At 44.4% G+C, this 15,913-nt stretch overlaps 1 protein-coding gene across 2 annotated transcripts in view; it reads left to right on the plus strand.

Annotated features, from left to right (window-relative positions):
- DMTF1 (cyclin D binding myb like transcription factor 1) overlaps positions 1-15,913 on the plus strand; it is a 54,037-nt gene that overhangs the window by 12,039 nt on the left and 26,085 nt on the right. For both annotated transcript variants that reach the window (XM_040413135.1, XM_040413137.1), the window contains exons 3-8: positions 454-548; positions 6,178-6,292; positions 8,662-8,738; positions 9,107-9,264; positions 13,091-13,123; positions 15,571-15,680. In XM_040413135.1, coding sequence (XP_040269069.1) covers positions 454-548; positions 6,178-6,292; positions 8,662-8,738; positions 9,107-9,264; positions 13,091-13,123; positions 15,571-15,680 — 588 coding nt within the window. The remainder of the gene's footprint in view (positions 1-453; positions 549-6,177; positions 6,293-8,661; positions 8,739-9,106; positions 9,265-13,090; positions 13,124-15,570; positions 15,681-15,913) is intronic.

Consider the following 15,913-nt stretch of genomic DNA (forward strand, 5'->3'; position numbering starts at 1 on the left):
TGGAAAACAAATTAGAATTTACTGAAGAAAGTTAAAACCCAGCTGCCTAAAGGTATGCCGAAGGTTTAGCAGCCCCCAAAGTAATGACAAGTTCCCAGATGGGCTAGCCTCGGCTGCACACAAGCATAAATCAGCCTTGGTCACTTATGACCCTGTTGCTGGTTGTCCTTCCTTTGACCAACCATTGCTTACAGGGAAAACTCCACGAGCCCTGCGGTTTCTGAGATGTTCTGTACCAATCTTCTAGACATCACAATTTGACCCCATTCAAATTTCCTCAGATCCTTGCAATTGCCCATTTTCTTGCTTCCAACATATCAACTTCAGAGACTGACTGTTAACTGCTGTCTAACTCCCAGCCTTTGAAAGATGACATGTATAAAATTATATGCAATTTGTTATATTTATATATCCTCCGTCTATCACAAATGTTCTTTACTCATTTTCATTTAGTGTCAGAACATGACCAGAGCTTTGAGGTGACCATGACAGCTACTACAGAGGTAACAGAAGATGACAATAATGAAGACTCCATAACTCAAATTCAGGTAAAACAACCTTAGGTACTACGTGTTTGGGACCACACAGCCGAGTCTCAATAATATGACCACTTCCTACTTTATACGTCGGCAGCACGTAGCTCATGAAGGAAATCACATGTGGTGAGCTGTCTTGATGAGTATATAACATGTGTGATAGGCAGTCTGCACACTTATCTCTCATTGTTGTCATGGGTAAAAGGGCTGATTTAGCAGAGATGCAAAAAGGAATGATTACTGGCTTTCAGGCCAAGGGTGGCGGTATTTCTGAAAGTGTGCGGTTTGTGAGCTGTTTGCTGCTATGGTGAGTGGACAAATGGTACTATTGTGAATAAGTGAAGTGAAAACTGTGGAGCACCATGTGCCATTGATGTTAGAGGAAAACATTGGCTAGGAAGACAGACGCCATAAAGTGGAGCAACTCACGGGCAAAATGAACCAGAGGGCTACCAGACATATGTCTACTGCGTATGGGGCTCTGAAGCAGACGTATAGTCATTGCACCTCTGTTAACAAAGTTTAATCGGCAGAAAAGTCTTGAATTTTTACAGCAGTATCGGAATTGACGTTGGCGTGTCAGACGAGAAACATTAGAGAACACGTTCTGAAACCATTGCCAGAAGAACACAAGCTGGTGTGGCAGCGTTCTGGTCTTGGTCTCTAGGCCCTCTCATCCATGTGGAAGGCACTCTCAACTGATTTAGGCTACTTTCACACTTGCGTTCAGGGCTCCGCTTGTGAGTTTTATTTGAAGGCTCTCACAAGCGGCCCCGAACGGATCCGTACAGCCCCAATGCATTTTTTTTTTTGTTCATGGTAATGCAAACGGATCCGTTCTGAACGGATCTAAGCGTTTGCATTATAGGTGCGGATCCGTCTGTGCAGATACCAGACGGATCCGCACCTAACGCAGGTGTGAAAGTAGCCTTAATTATGAATACATCCTTACAGATCACGTTTACCCATACATGCTGATTGTCTTGTCTAGGGTGGATGGGATCTTTCAGTAATACAATATGACGTCACATGGCTAGAAATGTCCAAGATTGGTTGGAAGAGCATGACCAAGACTTCCAAGTACTACCCTGGCCCCCTATTTCCCCAGACTTGAACCCAATTGAGCATCTGTTGGACCACCTTGATCGCTCTTTGGATCCTCTCCCATGCACCCTTCAGCAGCTGCATGGCTCCAGATACCTGTGATGACCTACCAGGGCTTTGAGTCACTCCAAGCCCATCTTGCTGCTGTCTGTGCTGCACACAGCCGTTACTCTGGATATTAGCTGGTGGTCATAATAATGTGACTCAAATGTGTATATGTTGTTTAACTTCTTTATAAAGATTTATTTTTTATAACAATCATTTCTGAGCCTTTTCTCCACCTGATCGTAGTCTTGTAAACTAAAATTATCATTAATATTTCAATTCTAGTGTCAGATGCACCCATAAAGGTGCTCATACATGTTGAATAGCTATCTGCTTTCCTGACACACTTTGTTCTTTTGAGCATGTATGTGTTTTCAGTGGGGAGGGAGGAGAAGGCCGCTGCCCCACACCTCTGACCCATATCGGGTGTTGAAATTCAAAGTGCACAATCCTTTTCTCTCCTGATGTCATCAGTCATTAAAGGGGTTTTCCCATCTCAACATTTGTGACATATTGCTAGGATATGCCTCAAATGTCAGATAGGTGCAGGTCCCAACTGTGGGACCCGCTTTGTCTCCAGAACCACTTGTAGTGGCCACCGTCCCTTCACTGCTAAGGGAGTTCTGAAAATAGTACTAGCTTGGCTATTTTCAAGAAGTCTCATAGCAGTTAATGGAAAGGACGTTGCACATGCACAATGGGTTCTCCTTCACTTAGGGGGCCCCATTCTGGAGATGGGAGCAGGTCTCAGAAGTGGAACTTGCAGCTGACATTTATGACTAGTAATATGACATAAATGTGGAGATGGGAAAACCCATTTGTATTGTCAGCCAAACTCACCGAAAACAACAAAGTTAGGCCAGCAAATAGTATGGGGGCCTTAAAGGGGTTGTCTGACGAAAAGTATTCTACAGTTTTCAAACCAGTACCTGGATCTGTATACTTTTGTATTTACATGTAATTAAAAATTTAGCATAGCCACTGAGTTATTCAATAAAATGTGTCTGTGTAGCACCACCTGGTTGTTTTTTCTTTGTCCTGCTCACTGAGATAGCCGCACATGCTCAGTTTCATCCTTCAACTGCCTCCTGAGCTGTGATAGGGAGAGGTGAGACAGCCCCTGAGCTGTGATAGGGAGAGCTGAGACACGCCCCTGAGCTGTGATAGGGAGAGCTGAGACACCTCCTGAGCTGTGATAGGGAGAGCAGAGACATGCCCCCTGAGCTGTGATAGGGAGAGCTGAGACAGCCCCTGAGCTGTGATAGGGAGAGCAGAGACATGCCCCCTGAGCTGTGATAGGGAGAGCTGAGACAGCCCCTGAGCTGTGATAGGGAGAGCTGAGACAGCCCCTGAGCTGTGATAGGGAGAGCTGAGACACGCCTCCTGAGCTGTGATAGGGAGAGCAGAGACATGCCCCCTGAGCTGTGATAGGGAGAGCTGAGACACCTCCTGAGCTGTGATAGGGAGAGCAGAGACATGCCCCCTGAGCTGTGATAGGGAGAGCTGAGACAGCCCCTGAGCTGTGATAGGGAGAGCAGAGACATGCCCCCTGAGCTGTGATAGGGAGAGCTGAGACAGCCCCTGAGCTGTGATAGGGAGAGCTGAGACAGCCCCTGAGCTGTGATAGGGAGAGCTGAGACACGCCTCCTGAGCTGTGATAGGGAGAGCTGAGACAGCCCCTGAGCTGCAGCAAAAGACACTCCCCTTGAGCTTTCAGCTTGATATAAATACACTTGAAACCAGAAGTTTACATACACTATATAAAAGACACATATGCATGTTCTTCTCAATATCTGACATGAAATCAGAATAAACATTTCCTGTTTTTGGTCAATTAGGATTGCCATAAATATTATTATTTGCCAAATGCCAGAATAATGAGAGAGAGAGAGAATGTTTTAAGGCATTTTTATTACTTTCTGCAAAGTCAAAAGTTTATATACATTTCATTAATATTTGGTACCATTGCCCTTAGGGTCCATTCACACATCCCTGTGTGTTTTGCGGATCACACATTGCCGGCACTAAGAGAATATGCCTATTCTTGTCCGCTATTGCACAAGAATTAATGGAAAATAGAGATACAATTTCAAAATTTTAAATTTTTGGCAGATTTTCCATTTTAATAATTTTTTTTCCAGGTACAAAGCAAGGGTTAACAGCCAAACCAAACTCAATATTTATGGCCCCGATTCTGAAGTTTACAGAAACACCCCATATGTGGCCGTAAACTGCTGTACGGGCACACGGCAGGGCATAGAAGGAAAGGAAAGCCATATGGTTTTTGGAAGGCACCTCCCCGGCGTTGTGACAGGATGCCCGCTGAATGATTTCAGCGGACATCCTGTTCCGATTAACCCCCGCCGCGCCGCAATGTAGTTTGAAAGTTAGGACGTACCGGTACGTCCTGGGTCCTTAAGGACTCGGCAAACATGGCGTACCGGTACGTCCTAAGTCCTTAAGGGGTTAAAGGCATAGTAATCTTAGTGTATGTAAACCTTTGACATTGCAGAAAGTAATAAAAATGCCTTAAAAAAGGCATGCTCAACCTGCGGCCCTCCAGCTGTTCAAAACTACAACTCCCAGCATGCCTGAACAGTCTACAGCTATCAGCCTACAGCAGAGCATTGTGGGAGTTGTAGTTTTACAACAGCTGGAGGGCCGCAGGTTGAGCATGCCTGCCTTAAAATAATTTTTCTCTCTTTATTCTGCCATTTGGCAAATAATAATGATTATGGTAATAATCATTGACCAAAAAGAGGAAAGGTTAATTTCTGATTTCATGTCAGATATTGAGAAAAACATGCATATGTGTCTTTTTATATAGTGTATGTAAACTTCTGGTTTCAACTGTATATCACAGCAATGAATTGGGGCGATCTCTGGATCCATGTGAGGTACAGGGTTGGTTCTAGCATTTTTAGAAAGAGACTAGCAGAAGGACCTGGCTTTGCACTGGTATATTTTATCTATTTCATTTAATGTTTGTGTATGTCATTAAAAGATATCAACAGTGACCTCTACAGCACCCCGCCCCTTAACACTGACCTCCATAGAGTACTATGACCTCCACAGTTCCCTGTCCCCTTAACACTGACCTCCACAGTCACCGCCCCCTTATAAGTGACCTCCACAGCAGCTTGCCCCTTTAACAGTGACCTCCACAGCGGGCACCCCTTCATTAGTGACCTCCACAGTACCCCATCTCCTTAACAGTGATTTCCACTACACCTCGTCCCCTTAACAGTGGCCTCTACAGCAGCCCGCCCCTAGGGTGGCCAGATGTCCGGACAGTCCAGCTTTCAGACTCCCTGTCCTCCGTCCGGCGCAGGGCCTGGATGGATACAGGGATGTTCTTTTGAACCGCTCACTCTCAGACAGCAGCACTGTGCTGTCTGAGCGTGAGCTGCAGGGAGAAAGTCACCGTCCCTTCCACCCCTGCAGGTGACAGAAGTTGATTTTTACCTTCATTTTTTCAATCCCCTTCGGCTGCGGAGGGGGCGTGGTTTAGCGGGACCTGGGGGCGGGTTTTTTAAGTCCGTTTTTTGAGGGTGGCCTGAATGGCCACCCTATCTTCCGCCTGAACTGTGACCTCCACAGCAGTCTGCTGTGTGTATGTGGAAACTAAGGGCCTGCAAGCTTCTATTGGCTGATAAGGGTCATGTGACCAGGCTTCTATTGGCTAATGCATTTTTTAGGAATATCTCACGCAGGGATATCCTTTTGAACAGCTCACTCTCAGACAGCAGCACTGTGCTGTCTGAGCGTGAGCTGCAAGGATAAAGTCACCCTCCCTCCCACTCCTGCAGCTGACAGAAGTTGATTTTTACCTTCATTTTTTCAATCCCTTTCGACTGCGGAGTGGGAGGGAGTGTGGCCTAACTAGATTGGGGGCGTGGCTTAGTGGAACCTGGGTGCAGGGTTTTTAAGTCTGTCTTTTCAGGGTGGCCTGAATGGCCACCCTACCTGCCCCCTGAACTGTCACCTCCACAGCACTCCGCTCCCTTAACAGTGTCATCCACAGTTCCCTGCCCCTTTAAAGCTGACCTGCAGCAGTGAAGAAAAATGGCTGGGTTGTTATGGAAACCTGGTGTAAAACTGTGTGTATGTGGAGACTCAGGGCCTGCGAGCTTCTATTGGCTGATAAGGGACATGTGACCGTGTGTATGGCAGTCGGGATATGAAGAGAAAGACCTGCAAGCTTCTATTGGCTAATGTACGTCATGTGATGTGCCATATTTGCATTTTTTGGGAATATCTCAGGAACGGTACGTGCTAGAGAGCTGTGACTCCCATAAGATTTCTTTCCAGGAAGCAAGGGATGTGTATACCAAGTTTCGTTGAAATCGATCGTTGCGTTTTTGAGTGATTGCGGAACATAGTAGTCATGGGATAACCCCTTTTAAGATGGTGTATAATTTTTTACTTGTAAAATACTTTTGGTCGCAGGGTGTGTTAATGAGGGTGATGAATGTTCTACTCCTTTTTCTAGATTCTTCAGAACGAACAACTTGCAGACATCTCTCCTGCAGGCAATGATGAGGTGTCAGCAGTCAGTCGTGCCTGGTTCACCAGCAAAGAAGACAAAGATTCTCTCACCAACAAAGGTGAGCCTTGTATTTACCTTCATTAAAGGGGTACACTTGATTCATTTTTCCATCACATTATGCACCGCTCGTATCCACGTGGAAAATGGATCCAGCCAGCAAAGGAGGCAATATGGACAATCACAATACATTAGTAAGTGCCTTGTATTAACTTTCTCTACATGATAAATGCTATTTGCTGAAGGGTGTTTTAATTACATACTGTCACAAAGATACAGTCACCTTCAGCGCACGAGACTTGAGCTTATACATTGCAGACATAACTTTCTCGACATGATTAATGCCAGTTACTGAAGTGAGACAACCCCTTTAAGCTATGTTACACACTAATATATGTGTGTTGGACCACAAGAAAGTGATCTGGTGGTGAAACTGTTTCATGTTGCCTCGAGTTCACATTGCAGGTGTAACCTTCACACATGCAGTTTCTGTGCCGTTTTTTTTTTTAAAACCATTATTGATCCAAAATAAAGTATTAAGGATGGACTTTTATTCTTCTCTCTTTTTTATCAACACCTACTGTATGTGTTGCTGAAAAATCCACATGTAAATCTAGCCTTAGCTGGTGAAATCTGTAAAAATGAAGATTAAAAAACCATTCACATATGACTTGGATTTCCTCATGCCTTATCTTTTGCTCCAGCCGGCATATATGTTCATGGAGCCCTGCCATGTTTGGGAGGTTCTCCAGCTTAGTCTACTTTCACACTGCCGTTTCTGGGTCCGCCTGTAAGATCCGTTTCAGGGCTCTCACAAGCGGCCCCAAACGGATCAGTTTAGCCCCAATGCATTCTGAATGGATGAGGATCCGCTCAGAATGCATCAGTTTGCCTCCGTTCAGTCTCCATTCCGCTCTGGAGGCGGACACCAAAACGCAGCTTGCAGCGTTTTGGTGTCCGCCTGGCGGTGCGGAGCCAAACGGATCCGTCCTGACTTACAATGTAAGTCAATGGGGACGGATCAGTTTACATTGACACAATATTGGTACAATTGTAAACGGATCCGTCCCCCATTGACTTTCAATGTGAGTCAGGACGGATCCGTTTGACTTACACTTAGACTTTTTGGACTTCGTTATGCAGACGGATCCGTACTAAACGGATACCAGCGTTTGCATTTATAGGTGCGGATCCGTCTGTGCAGATACCAGACAGGTCCGCACCTAACGCAGGTGTGAAAGTAGCCTAAGTCCCCTTTTCCGGTTTCCATCAACATCTTTTAATAAATTAATTCATGAAGGTAGCTGTAATTTTGTAGTATATTTGTTTTACCGTTCTTGCTCCTATCTTCCGTTCTGGGCTGTGGTCACATGACCTTGTCCATGCAGCTCTTTATTTCCTGTGATGTTATGTCCCTACAGGGGCAGTGATAGGACAGTGTCTATGTAAGTAGCTGGGTGGGGGGGAGCTATAAACTAGCTGGGTGTTGTGAGGGGCAGTGATAGGGCAGTGTCTATGTAAGTAGCTGGTGGGAGGAGCTATGAACTAGCTGGGTGTTGTTAGGGGCAGTGATAGGGCAGTGTCTATGTAAGTAGCTGGTGGGAGGAGCTATAAACTAGTTGGGTGTTGTGAGGGACGGTGCTGGGGGTGTGGTAGAGAAAGGAGAAGCGCATTAAGTGTGGCTGGGTGCCGCTCCATTCTCCTTACACCACACCAAGATGTAACTGTACATTGTGGTGGGTTTAAGTTTATAAGGATCTTTGGCCCTGATTTATGAAAATAGAGAAAATTGCATCTTTTCAGTTTTTATTCACTTGTAAGACAAATTTATTAATAGGCCTAAAGCTATTTTTTGCTCCTGCTGACTGCAGTTTCAGAAATTCAGCTGTCTGCGGGCGTTCCTGGCAAATACATTGGTTTTTGGCCTTATTTATCATAGGGATTGTCTCAGCTCCCCTCCACTCCTGACCTGCCGTAGCTGTGGCAGAAGAAAATAAGTCAGGACGTCATAGCTTCTCTGTGCTAAGTTCAACAAGTGCCGTAATCCACTTTCAGAACTTTGGCTAAACACAAAAATAGACAAATTTAATAGCTATTTACACCTTCGAGGCAATTTTTTTATAATTGCATTTTTTCCTTGTTGTCACCCAACAAGGTACTGTGCATGGGCCTTGTGCCTTCCAGTAGATTGGCAGCTACTAGTTTGGTGCAAGTCCTTGGGCGCCTGCCACTGTACCATTGTTCGTAGGATTTCTAATACTTTCACAGACAGTTACCATTCACCTGCTATATCCAGCCTTTCCAGTCACCTCTCCATGGAGTACATGGTCAGATACATTTTGGAGAGGCCCAGCATTGTCCAATGGTAGTTGTAGTATGTCTTTACATGTCTATTGCTTCCTTCATTTATTGACTTGTGTGATTTTTAAGGTCACAGATGGAAACAAGGCATGTGGTCTAAGGAGGAAATTTCAATTTTAATGAGCAACATTGAACGATACCTGAAGGTAAATTAATATGTGCCAATGTATGAATGCAAAACCAAAGGCACCTCATCCTGCCTGATAATCCTGATACATGTTTTTTTACTGAGTAAAGGTGTCTTTACATGGGACGATACACGAAGCGTTCCTTCCCGGCAATCGCCTGCTCATCAGTGAAGGAGACCTCTGCATTTCCATGCAGCGATCTCCTCCACAGTATGGACAGGAGTGATCGCTAATGCCATCACTCGTCCCCATACACACTCGTTGTTTGCTGCCAGCAACAAATGTTTTTTGGGTCCCACATGAACGATCGATTACCCGATGAATGAGTGTTTAGGGCCCTAGCCATTATACCAATCCTTTACTGATTACTATCATTGTTAATTTAGTCTCACGGTATTAAAGATGCAACTGAAATCATTTTTGAGATGTCCAAGGACGAGAGGAAAGATTTCTACCGGACAATAGCATGGGGCTTGAACCGCCCTCTCTTTGCCGTGTACAGGAGAGTGCTTCGCATGTATGATGACCGGAACCATGTGGGAAAGTAAGACTTTTTTTCTTATTGTAAGTATATAGTTAGCAATGTACTTGGTATGACTTATCATTTTGTCACATTATTCTATTCTGTTGACAGATCTGTCAGCAGACTATGCTCGCCTATATAAAGCTGGGCATACACATAGGGTAACTGTAGGCCGACAACTCTCTCTCCTCTCCTGATCCTCCCATACATATGCTTGCATAGAGGGGAGAAAGCTGCTGCCCGACATTGCTAACCGTGACATATCTGATCAGAACAAAAGGATCCAGCAAACCGACCCTGATCAGCCCATTGTTGAGTGTCGGCAGGCCCCATACATATTACATGGTCATTGGAAATCAGTGGGTTCGACTGACATAGATCTAATGCATGTGGCCAGTGGGGAAGGGCAGAGGGACAACCCCCTTATAAATACTCCAGATTATATGTACGGGACAATACTTTTTGTGTGCCATGTTTGGTAATAGGAGAACGGACCTGTACCTTACATAGGGCAGTATAGACTGATGACAGATCCTCTTTAACGCTTTAATGACCAGACCTGAAAGGGCCATAATGACCAGACACTTTTTGCAATTTCGCACGTGTGGTGGATTAACACCTATACCGTTTTTATTTGTCGGGCTGCCAAATTTTATTATTTTTTTTGGCTGCAGAAAAAAACAAAACTTTTTTTTTTTCGTGACACATAAAGCTGTTTAATAGTATGGGTTTTTAAAAAAATAAAAATTCTTTAGTGTTATTTGGAGAAAACGGTACAAAATAATTGATTTTCAAGTTCTACCTCTTTAATAAATGTGGAAACTGTTTTGATACATAATATGTATAGTTTAGTGTGAACAGGGTGGCTATGGCAGTGGTTTGGGTTGGCGTGGCTGTTTTTTATTTAGTTGTGTATTCTGGTACATTCTTGGTCCCCCACTAGGTCATAAAAGACCTGTAAGGGACTTTTTATATTTTTTATTTTGTACTGTAGCTGGGAATCTATGTATCTGTGTTGAAACTTTCCACTGGCAGAGCTGATCTGGGTCTGCTACGACCCAGCCATTCTGATATGCTGACCAGTAGAGTCAGTGACCTAGACATCTCCTGCGTTCACTAGATAGCACCCATTGAGCACTAATAGGCTGTCTTCTCCTTTAGGCACCTAACCTGCTCCCGCTAGATTGCAGCAGCTATGCCAATCAGTTATGCCAAAAGACGTCACTTCAGTCTAAAGACTCCGATCAGTCATTATGGAGTTAAATGAAGTCTGTCACTAGGAAATTGGTTGTTAAAGGGTTTCTATCACTTCGTATCACATATTTAGCTGTCAGACACTAGCGATCCGCTAGTGTCTGCTCTAACAAACCATCCTAATATGATAGGTTTTGGGGCAGCCGTTTCGCTAAAATAACAACTTATATCTATATGCTAATGAGCCTCTAGGTGCTATGGGGGCGTCATTAGCACCTAGAGGCTCCGTCTACCTTCATAAACTGCCGCCGCCCAGCACGTCCCTCCAGCCTGCCTATCTCCTCCGGAATGCGATCCTCTCCGTGCGCGTCTCTGTTCGGCGCATGCGCAGTGAATGTCTGACCGCTTCCCTGCTCAGACATCTCCACTGCGCCTGCGCCGATGACATCATAAGGCAGATTACATTGTAGGGCTAGCTCAGTGATCCATTGCTTCATTCTGGATAAAAAGTACTTTAAATCCATATGCAGATGAGCAGTTAAGTGCACCAAGGGCGGTCCAAAGTGGACCTTTACTCCTTATGCTTCCCCTGCAAGCCTCTCTCTCTCTTTTTGATTGACAGGGCCAGGCGAGATGAAGATGCAAGAGCTTAGCCCTGTCAATCAAGGCTCCCTGTCAGTCAAGGCCCCCGTGTTTTAAAGGGGTTGTCCTCTTGTTTTTATATTAGATCTGTGGATCCACGGATCAGCTATTTGAAGAGACCGCAGCGCTTGTACAAATGCTGCCTTCTCTTCACTGTTTGCCTGCTGTTTACATTGCAGAGGTGAGCAGGTGTAATTACCCCATTCACTTGAACAGGAAGGAGCCACCCCATTGAATGGGATAGCGGACTTGTAATTCCACTGCTTGCTGCTGCAGTTGCGATAGCAAGTAGGTAAACAATGACGAGAAGGCAGTGCTCGTATGAGCGCTGCGGTCTCTTCATACAGGTGATCAGAGGGGGTACCGGGAGTCAGACCCCCATCGACCTGATATTGATGATCTGTCAAGAGGATAGGCTGATATTGATGACCTATCTTGAGGATAGGTCATGAATGTAAAAAAAAAAAGCAGACAACCCCTTTAATAGGAAGCCAGCAGAATCCCCATAGACTCCATTAATAAACTATGTGGTATAAAACAGTAAAATCACCCTCTTTTCCAATGTTATTTATAAAAATACAAAACAATAAAAAATAAGCATAATTGGTATTTTGCAGCGCAAAAAAATGTCCGAACTATTATAATATAAAAGTATTTATCCTGCAAAGAGAATGTTGTAATGGGAAAAAAAAGTCCAAATAGCTGAATTGCTATTTATTGGTCACATTGGCCCCTAAAAAAATGAATAAAAAGTATACAAAAAGTCGCATGTATGCCAAAATGGTACCAATAAAAACTACAACTCTCTCTGCAGAAAAAAACAAGCCCTCAAACAGCTCTGTAGATGGAAATATAAGTTATGGCTCTCAGACTGTGATGTAAAAAAAAAGTTTTTTTTCTTTTACGGTTTAAATAGAAAAAATAAATAAAAAAATAACATAATAGGAACTATATAAATGTTGTATCACTATATTTGTACTGACCTGCAGAATAGGGTCATCATGACATTTTAGCACACATTGAGTGCTTTAAAAACAATGGCGGAATTACTCAAGAAAATTTTATTCCCAATTTTATTACAAATATATTGTAATTTGAAGGGATTGTCTGAGTGTTTAAAACTGGTGACCTATCAGGATAGATCCTCATTATCTGATCGTGGGGGGTCTGACTCGCGGCACTCCTGACGATCAACCGTTCTTAGGCCAGTGATGTCACTTTGATGGTCACATGTGCAGCTCAGTCCTATTGAATGGGGCTGAGCCGCAGTACCAAGCACAGCCGCTGTCCAAGTGACGATGATGTGCCTGGTAAGCTGCCAGGAGGCTGCGGCGGTCACCAACAGCTGTTCGACGGGAGTTCTGTACTGATCAGACACTGTCCGAGGGGATAGGTCATCAGTATTAAACACTCGGAAACCCCTTTTAAATGGTGCCATTAAAAAATACAACTTGTCCCCTTATGTGCACTGTGAAAAGAAATGTAAAAAAAAATATGGGTCTTAGAAGATCGGGGAAAAAGGAAAACAAAAATTGACATGGTCCCGAAGGGCTTAAAGGGGTTGTCCAGGAGTTTTGTATTCAGGATAGGTCATCAATATCGGATCAGCAGGGGTCCGACACCCAGCACACCCACCAGTCAGATACCGATGACCTATCATCAATATAAAACCCCTGCAATACCCCTTTAATACTATTTCCTTAGATTGTTACTGGGTACATGTCTTCTGGCACAGCATTAGCGAAGGAAAAGTTGTTGCCTGTAATTCCTAAGGCATAAAAGGTGCCACTAAATTGAGGTGATCTGTGGCACTACCCGGAGCTGTATTTTCCTAGGTTGTGTTTGTGCAGCTCTATGGAGTATTTGATGCTGGCACCTTTATCAAGTCTTGAACGGCCAGCTCGTTGTTACCATATTGGTGATTCACTTCGGTCCAAAGTACCAGATATTATCAGACGACATGTATTCGGTATGATATCTCCCGGTTATTTGATGTGATTCTGTTTTGCAGGTACACCCATGCAGAAATTGAAAGGCTGAGAGAGTAAGTACTGCACAAGATCTACGCTCTATATCTTTATAGTTAGGGGTACAATTCAATCTTTTTAAAGGGGTTGTGCACCATTAGTGTTGATCGCGAATATTCGAATCGCAAATTTTTATCGCGAATATTGGCACTTCGAGAATTTGCAAATATCTTGAATATAGTGCTATATCTTCATAATCGTGAATATTCTAGATTTTTTTTTTTATCAGTAGCCAAGCTTCTTGCTTGTGGGCCAAAGAATTTCCGTATCGCGAATTTTTATGGCGAATTTTCCAATTGCCGATTTTCAAATCAAGGAAATAATGACTGGAGATCACGAATTCTCGAATTTGCAAATATATGACGAATATTCGCAAAATATTGCAAATTTGAATATTCCCCCTGCCGCTCATCACTGTCCACCATAGTAAGCATGGAATTTCGCTAGGACAGGTAAAACATATGGATTGGCGGTGGTCAGACCGATGGGACCTGTTGCAGCTATTATAAGGAAGAAGCACAGCGGTCTCTGCATAGAACCACGTGCAGCCTGGTGCCGCACAGGTACTGCAACTGGAAGTGTCAATGGTTGGATCTAGTGGTCAGCAAGTGCTGGCGTTATGGTTTCAGTATATAAAGCGTATTCATTGTAAAATAAAACATTATTCAGTTTTACTCTCTGTATTGCAGTCATTTAGTGGGAATCTTCATAGTATAGTACCAGGGATAAAAATGTGTCGTGGTCATGGGATGCACAGACGTGCTAACTGTAACCAGTCCTGTACCTGGGTGTCCGACACAGGACCAGGACAGATCTTTACCCACTGAGAGCGAAAACTGGAACACTCTTTTGGGGCATGTCCACATGTGACTGAAATGCTGCAGATTTTCTGCTGGAAAGCCAAAGCCCAAAACAATCCACCAAATGGAGCGGGTTCTGTTGTGGATTTCTTCGCTGAAATACTGCTCGTTTGACGCAGATTTCGCTCTTGGCGTTGCAAAGGGTGAAATCCACAATGAAAATCTGCAGCATAGATTCACACGCTGCAGATTTTAAATCCGCACCACGGGTTCTGCTGCTGATTTAGGGTCCATTCACACGTCCGTAATTTGGGTCCGCCTTCGTTCCGCAATTTGCGGACCCATTCACTTTCAATGGGGCTGGAACGGATGCGAATTCGCATTTTTGGGATCCGCATCCGTTATTTCGGGATCCGCAATTCCGTTCCTGAAAAAAAATAGAAACATGTCCTATTCTTGTCCGCAATTGCGGTCCAGAAAAGGCATTTTCTATTATAGTGTCTGTGAAGTGCGGTCCGCAAATTGCGGATCACACATTGGCGGTGTCCGTGTTTTGCAGACCCGCAAAACACTTACGGACGTGTAAATGGACCCTTATCCATAGCACGTGGATGAGAATTGCTGAAAACTCCATCACTTTGCTGGCACTGTAGATTTGCCGCACAAAAAAATGTGACAGAAAATCGGCAACATTTCGGTCATGTGTGGAGAAAGGTAGCAGTTTCCTGGACTTGCTGTGAATGGTCCAGTTGCAGCCTGAAAAAACTGATGAGGGAATAGCATTTCTCTTCTGATATTTAGGTGTAGTGCCCTTTTACCAGAATGCAGGGGGTGGGGAACAGCTACATCCTTTCATTATTCCCAGAGAGCAGTCTATTGTATAAAGAAGTCTAACTAAAGGGGTTGTCCGCTTTTTTATACTGATGACCTTGTCCTCAGGTAGCAGCAGCATCCTTTTAGGATTCGCCGGAGATGCTGCCGCTACCTCTCTTCATTTGCTATATGGTTGACTGCTGAGGATCTGCGGTCGTGGTTTGGCTGTTACATTGTCGGGGTGGCCGTTTGCGTCCGTGGGTGCTGCTCTACAAACACTTTGCTTTCCTGAGGATAGGTCATCAATATCAGATCAAGGAGTAGCGACACTCGTACGAACGCTTCTCATCGCTGTTTACATTGCTCTCCATCGCAACTGCAGCGGTGAGCAGGTGGAATTACAAGTATGGCATCTCCATTCACTTCTATGGGACGGTTCCCTCCTACTCACCTGAACACGAAGGAGCCGTCCCATTGAAGTGAAAGTGCAATTACGCTGCTCGCCGCTGCAATGGCGACAGCGGACAGGTTAACAGTGAAGAGAGGGCAGCACTAGTACAAGCACTGCTTTCTCTTCAAACAGCTGATTGGCCGTAGTGCCAGGAGTCAGACCCCCACCGATCTGATATTGATGACTTATCCTGAGGATAGATCATCAATATAAAAAAGCGGACAACCCCTTTAAATCCGGAGTGTGGAGATAACCACTACTACTGTGCCACATGTAACTGCTGGCCGTCTTTGTCATACCCGGCCGTTAGTGATATAGTAGTCAGTGATATCTAATTCAGCTCAGCAGCAAGTGCTCAATATTCCTACAGCGCCCATTTAATGTCTTTTTTCTTATTCAGGCTTCGTGTGAAGCATGGGAATGACTGGGCTACAATAGGAGCTGCTCTGGGTCGCAGTGCCTCATCCGTAAAGGATCGCTGTCGGCTAATGAAGGAAACATGTAAAACAGGTGCACATCTTTCCCAACTCTTTACAGTTGCCATTTCAGTATCAGTATGTATACTATGGCCAGCTAGTAAATGTGAATGGCTCAAGAAACATATTTTTACACAGCATTTTCTCAACCCGCTGCTGACACTAGAGGGAGCCTGAACAGCTCCTGCGCTCCCTCTAGTGGCGACTACAGATAGCCAAGACGTAGAGCACCTTGTTTTCTGTAAGCACTTTGGTTAGTCAGTCCGC

Source organism: Bufo bufo, chromosome 1 (assembly GCF_905171765.1).
Source record: "Bufo bufo chromosome 1, aBufBuf1.1, whole genome shotgun sequence".
NCBI classification, from domain to species: Eukaryota; Metazoa; Chordata; class Amphibia; order Anura; family Bufonidae; genus Bufo; species Bufo bufo.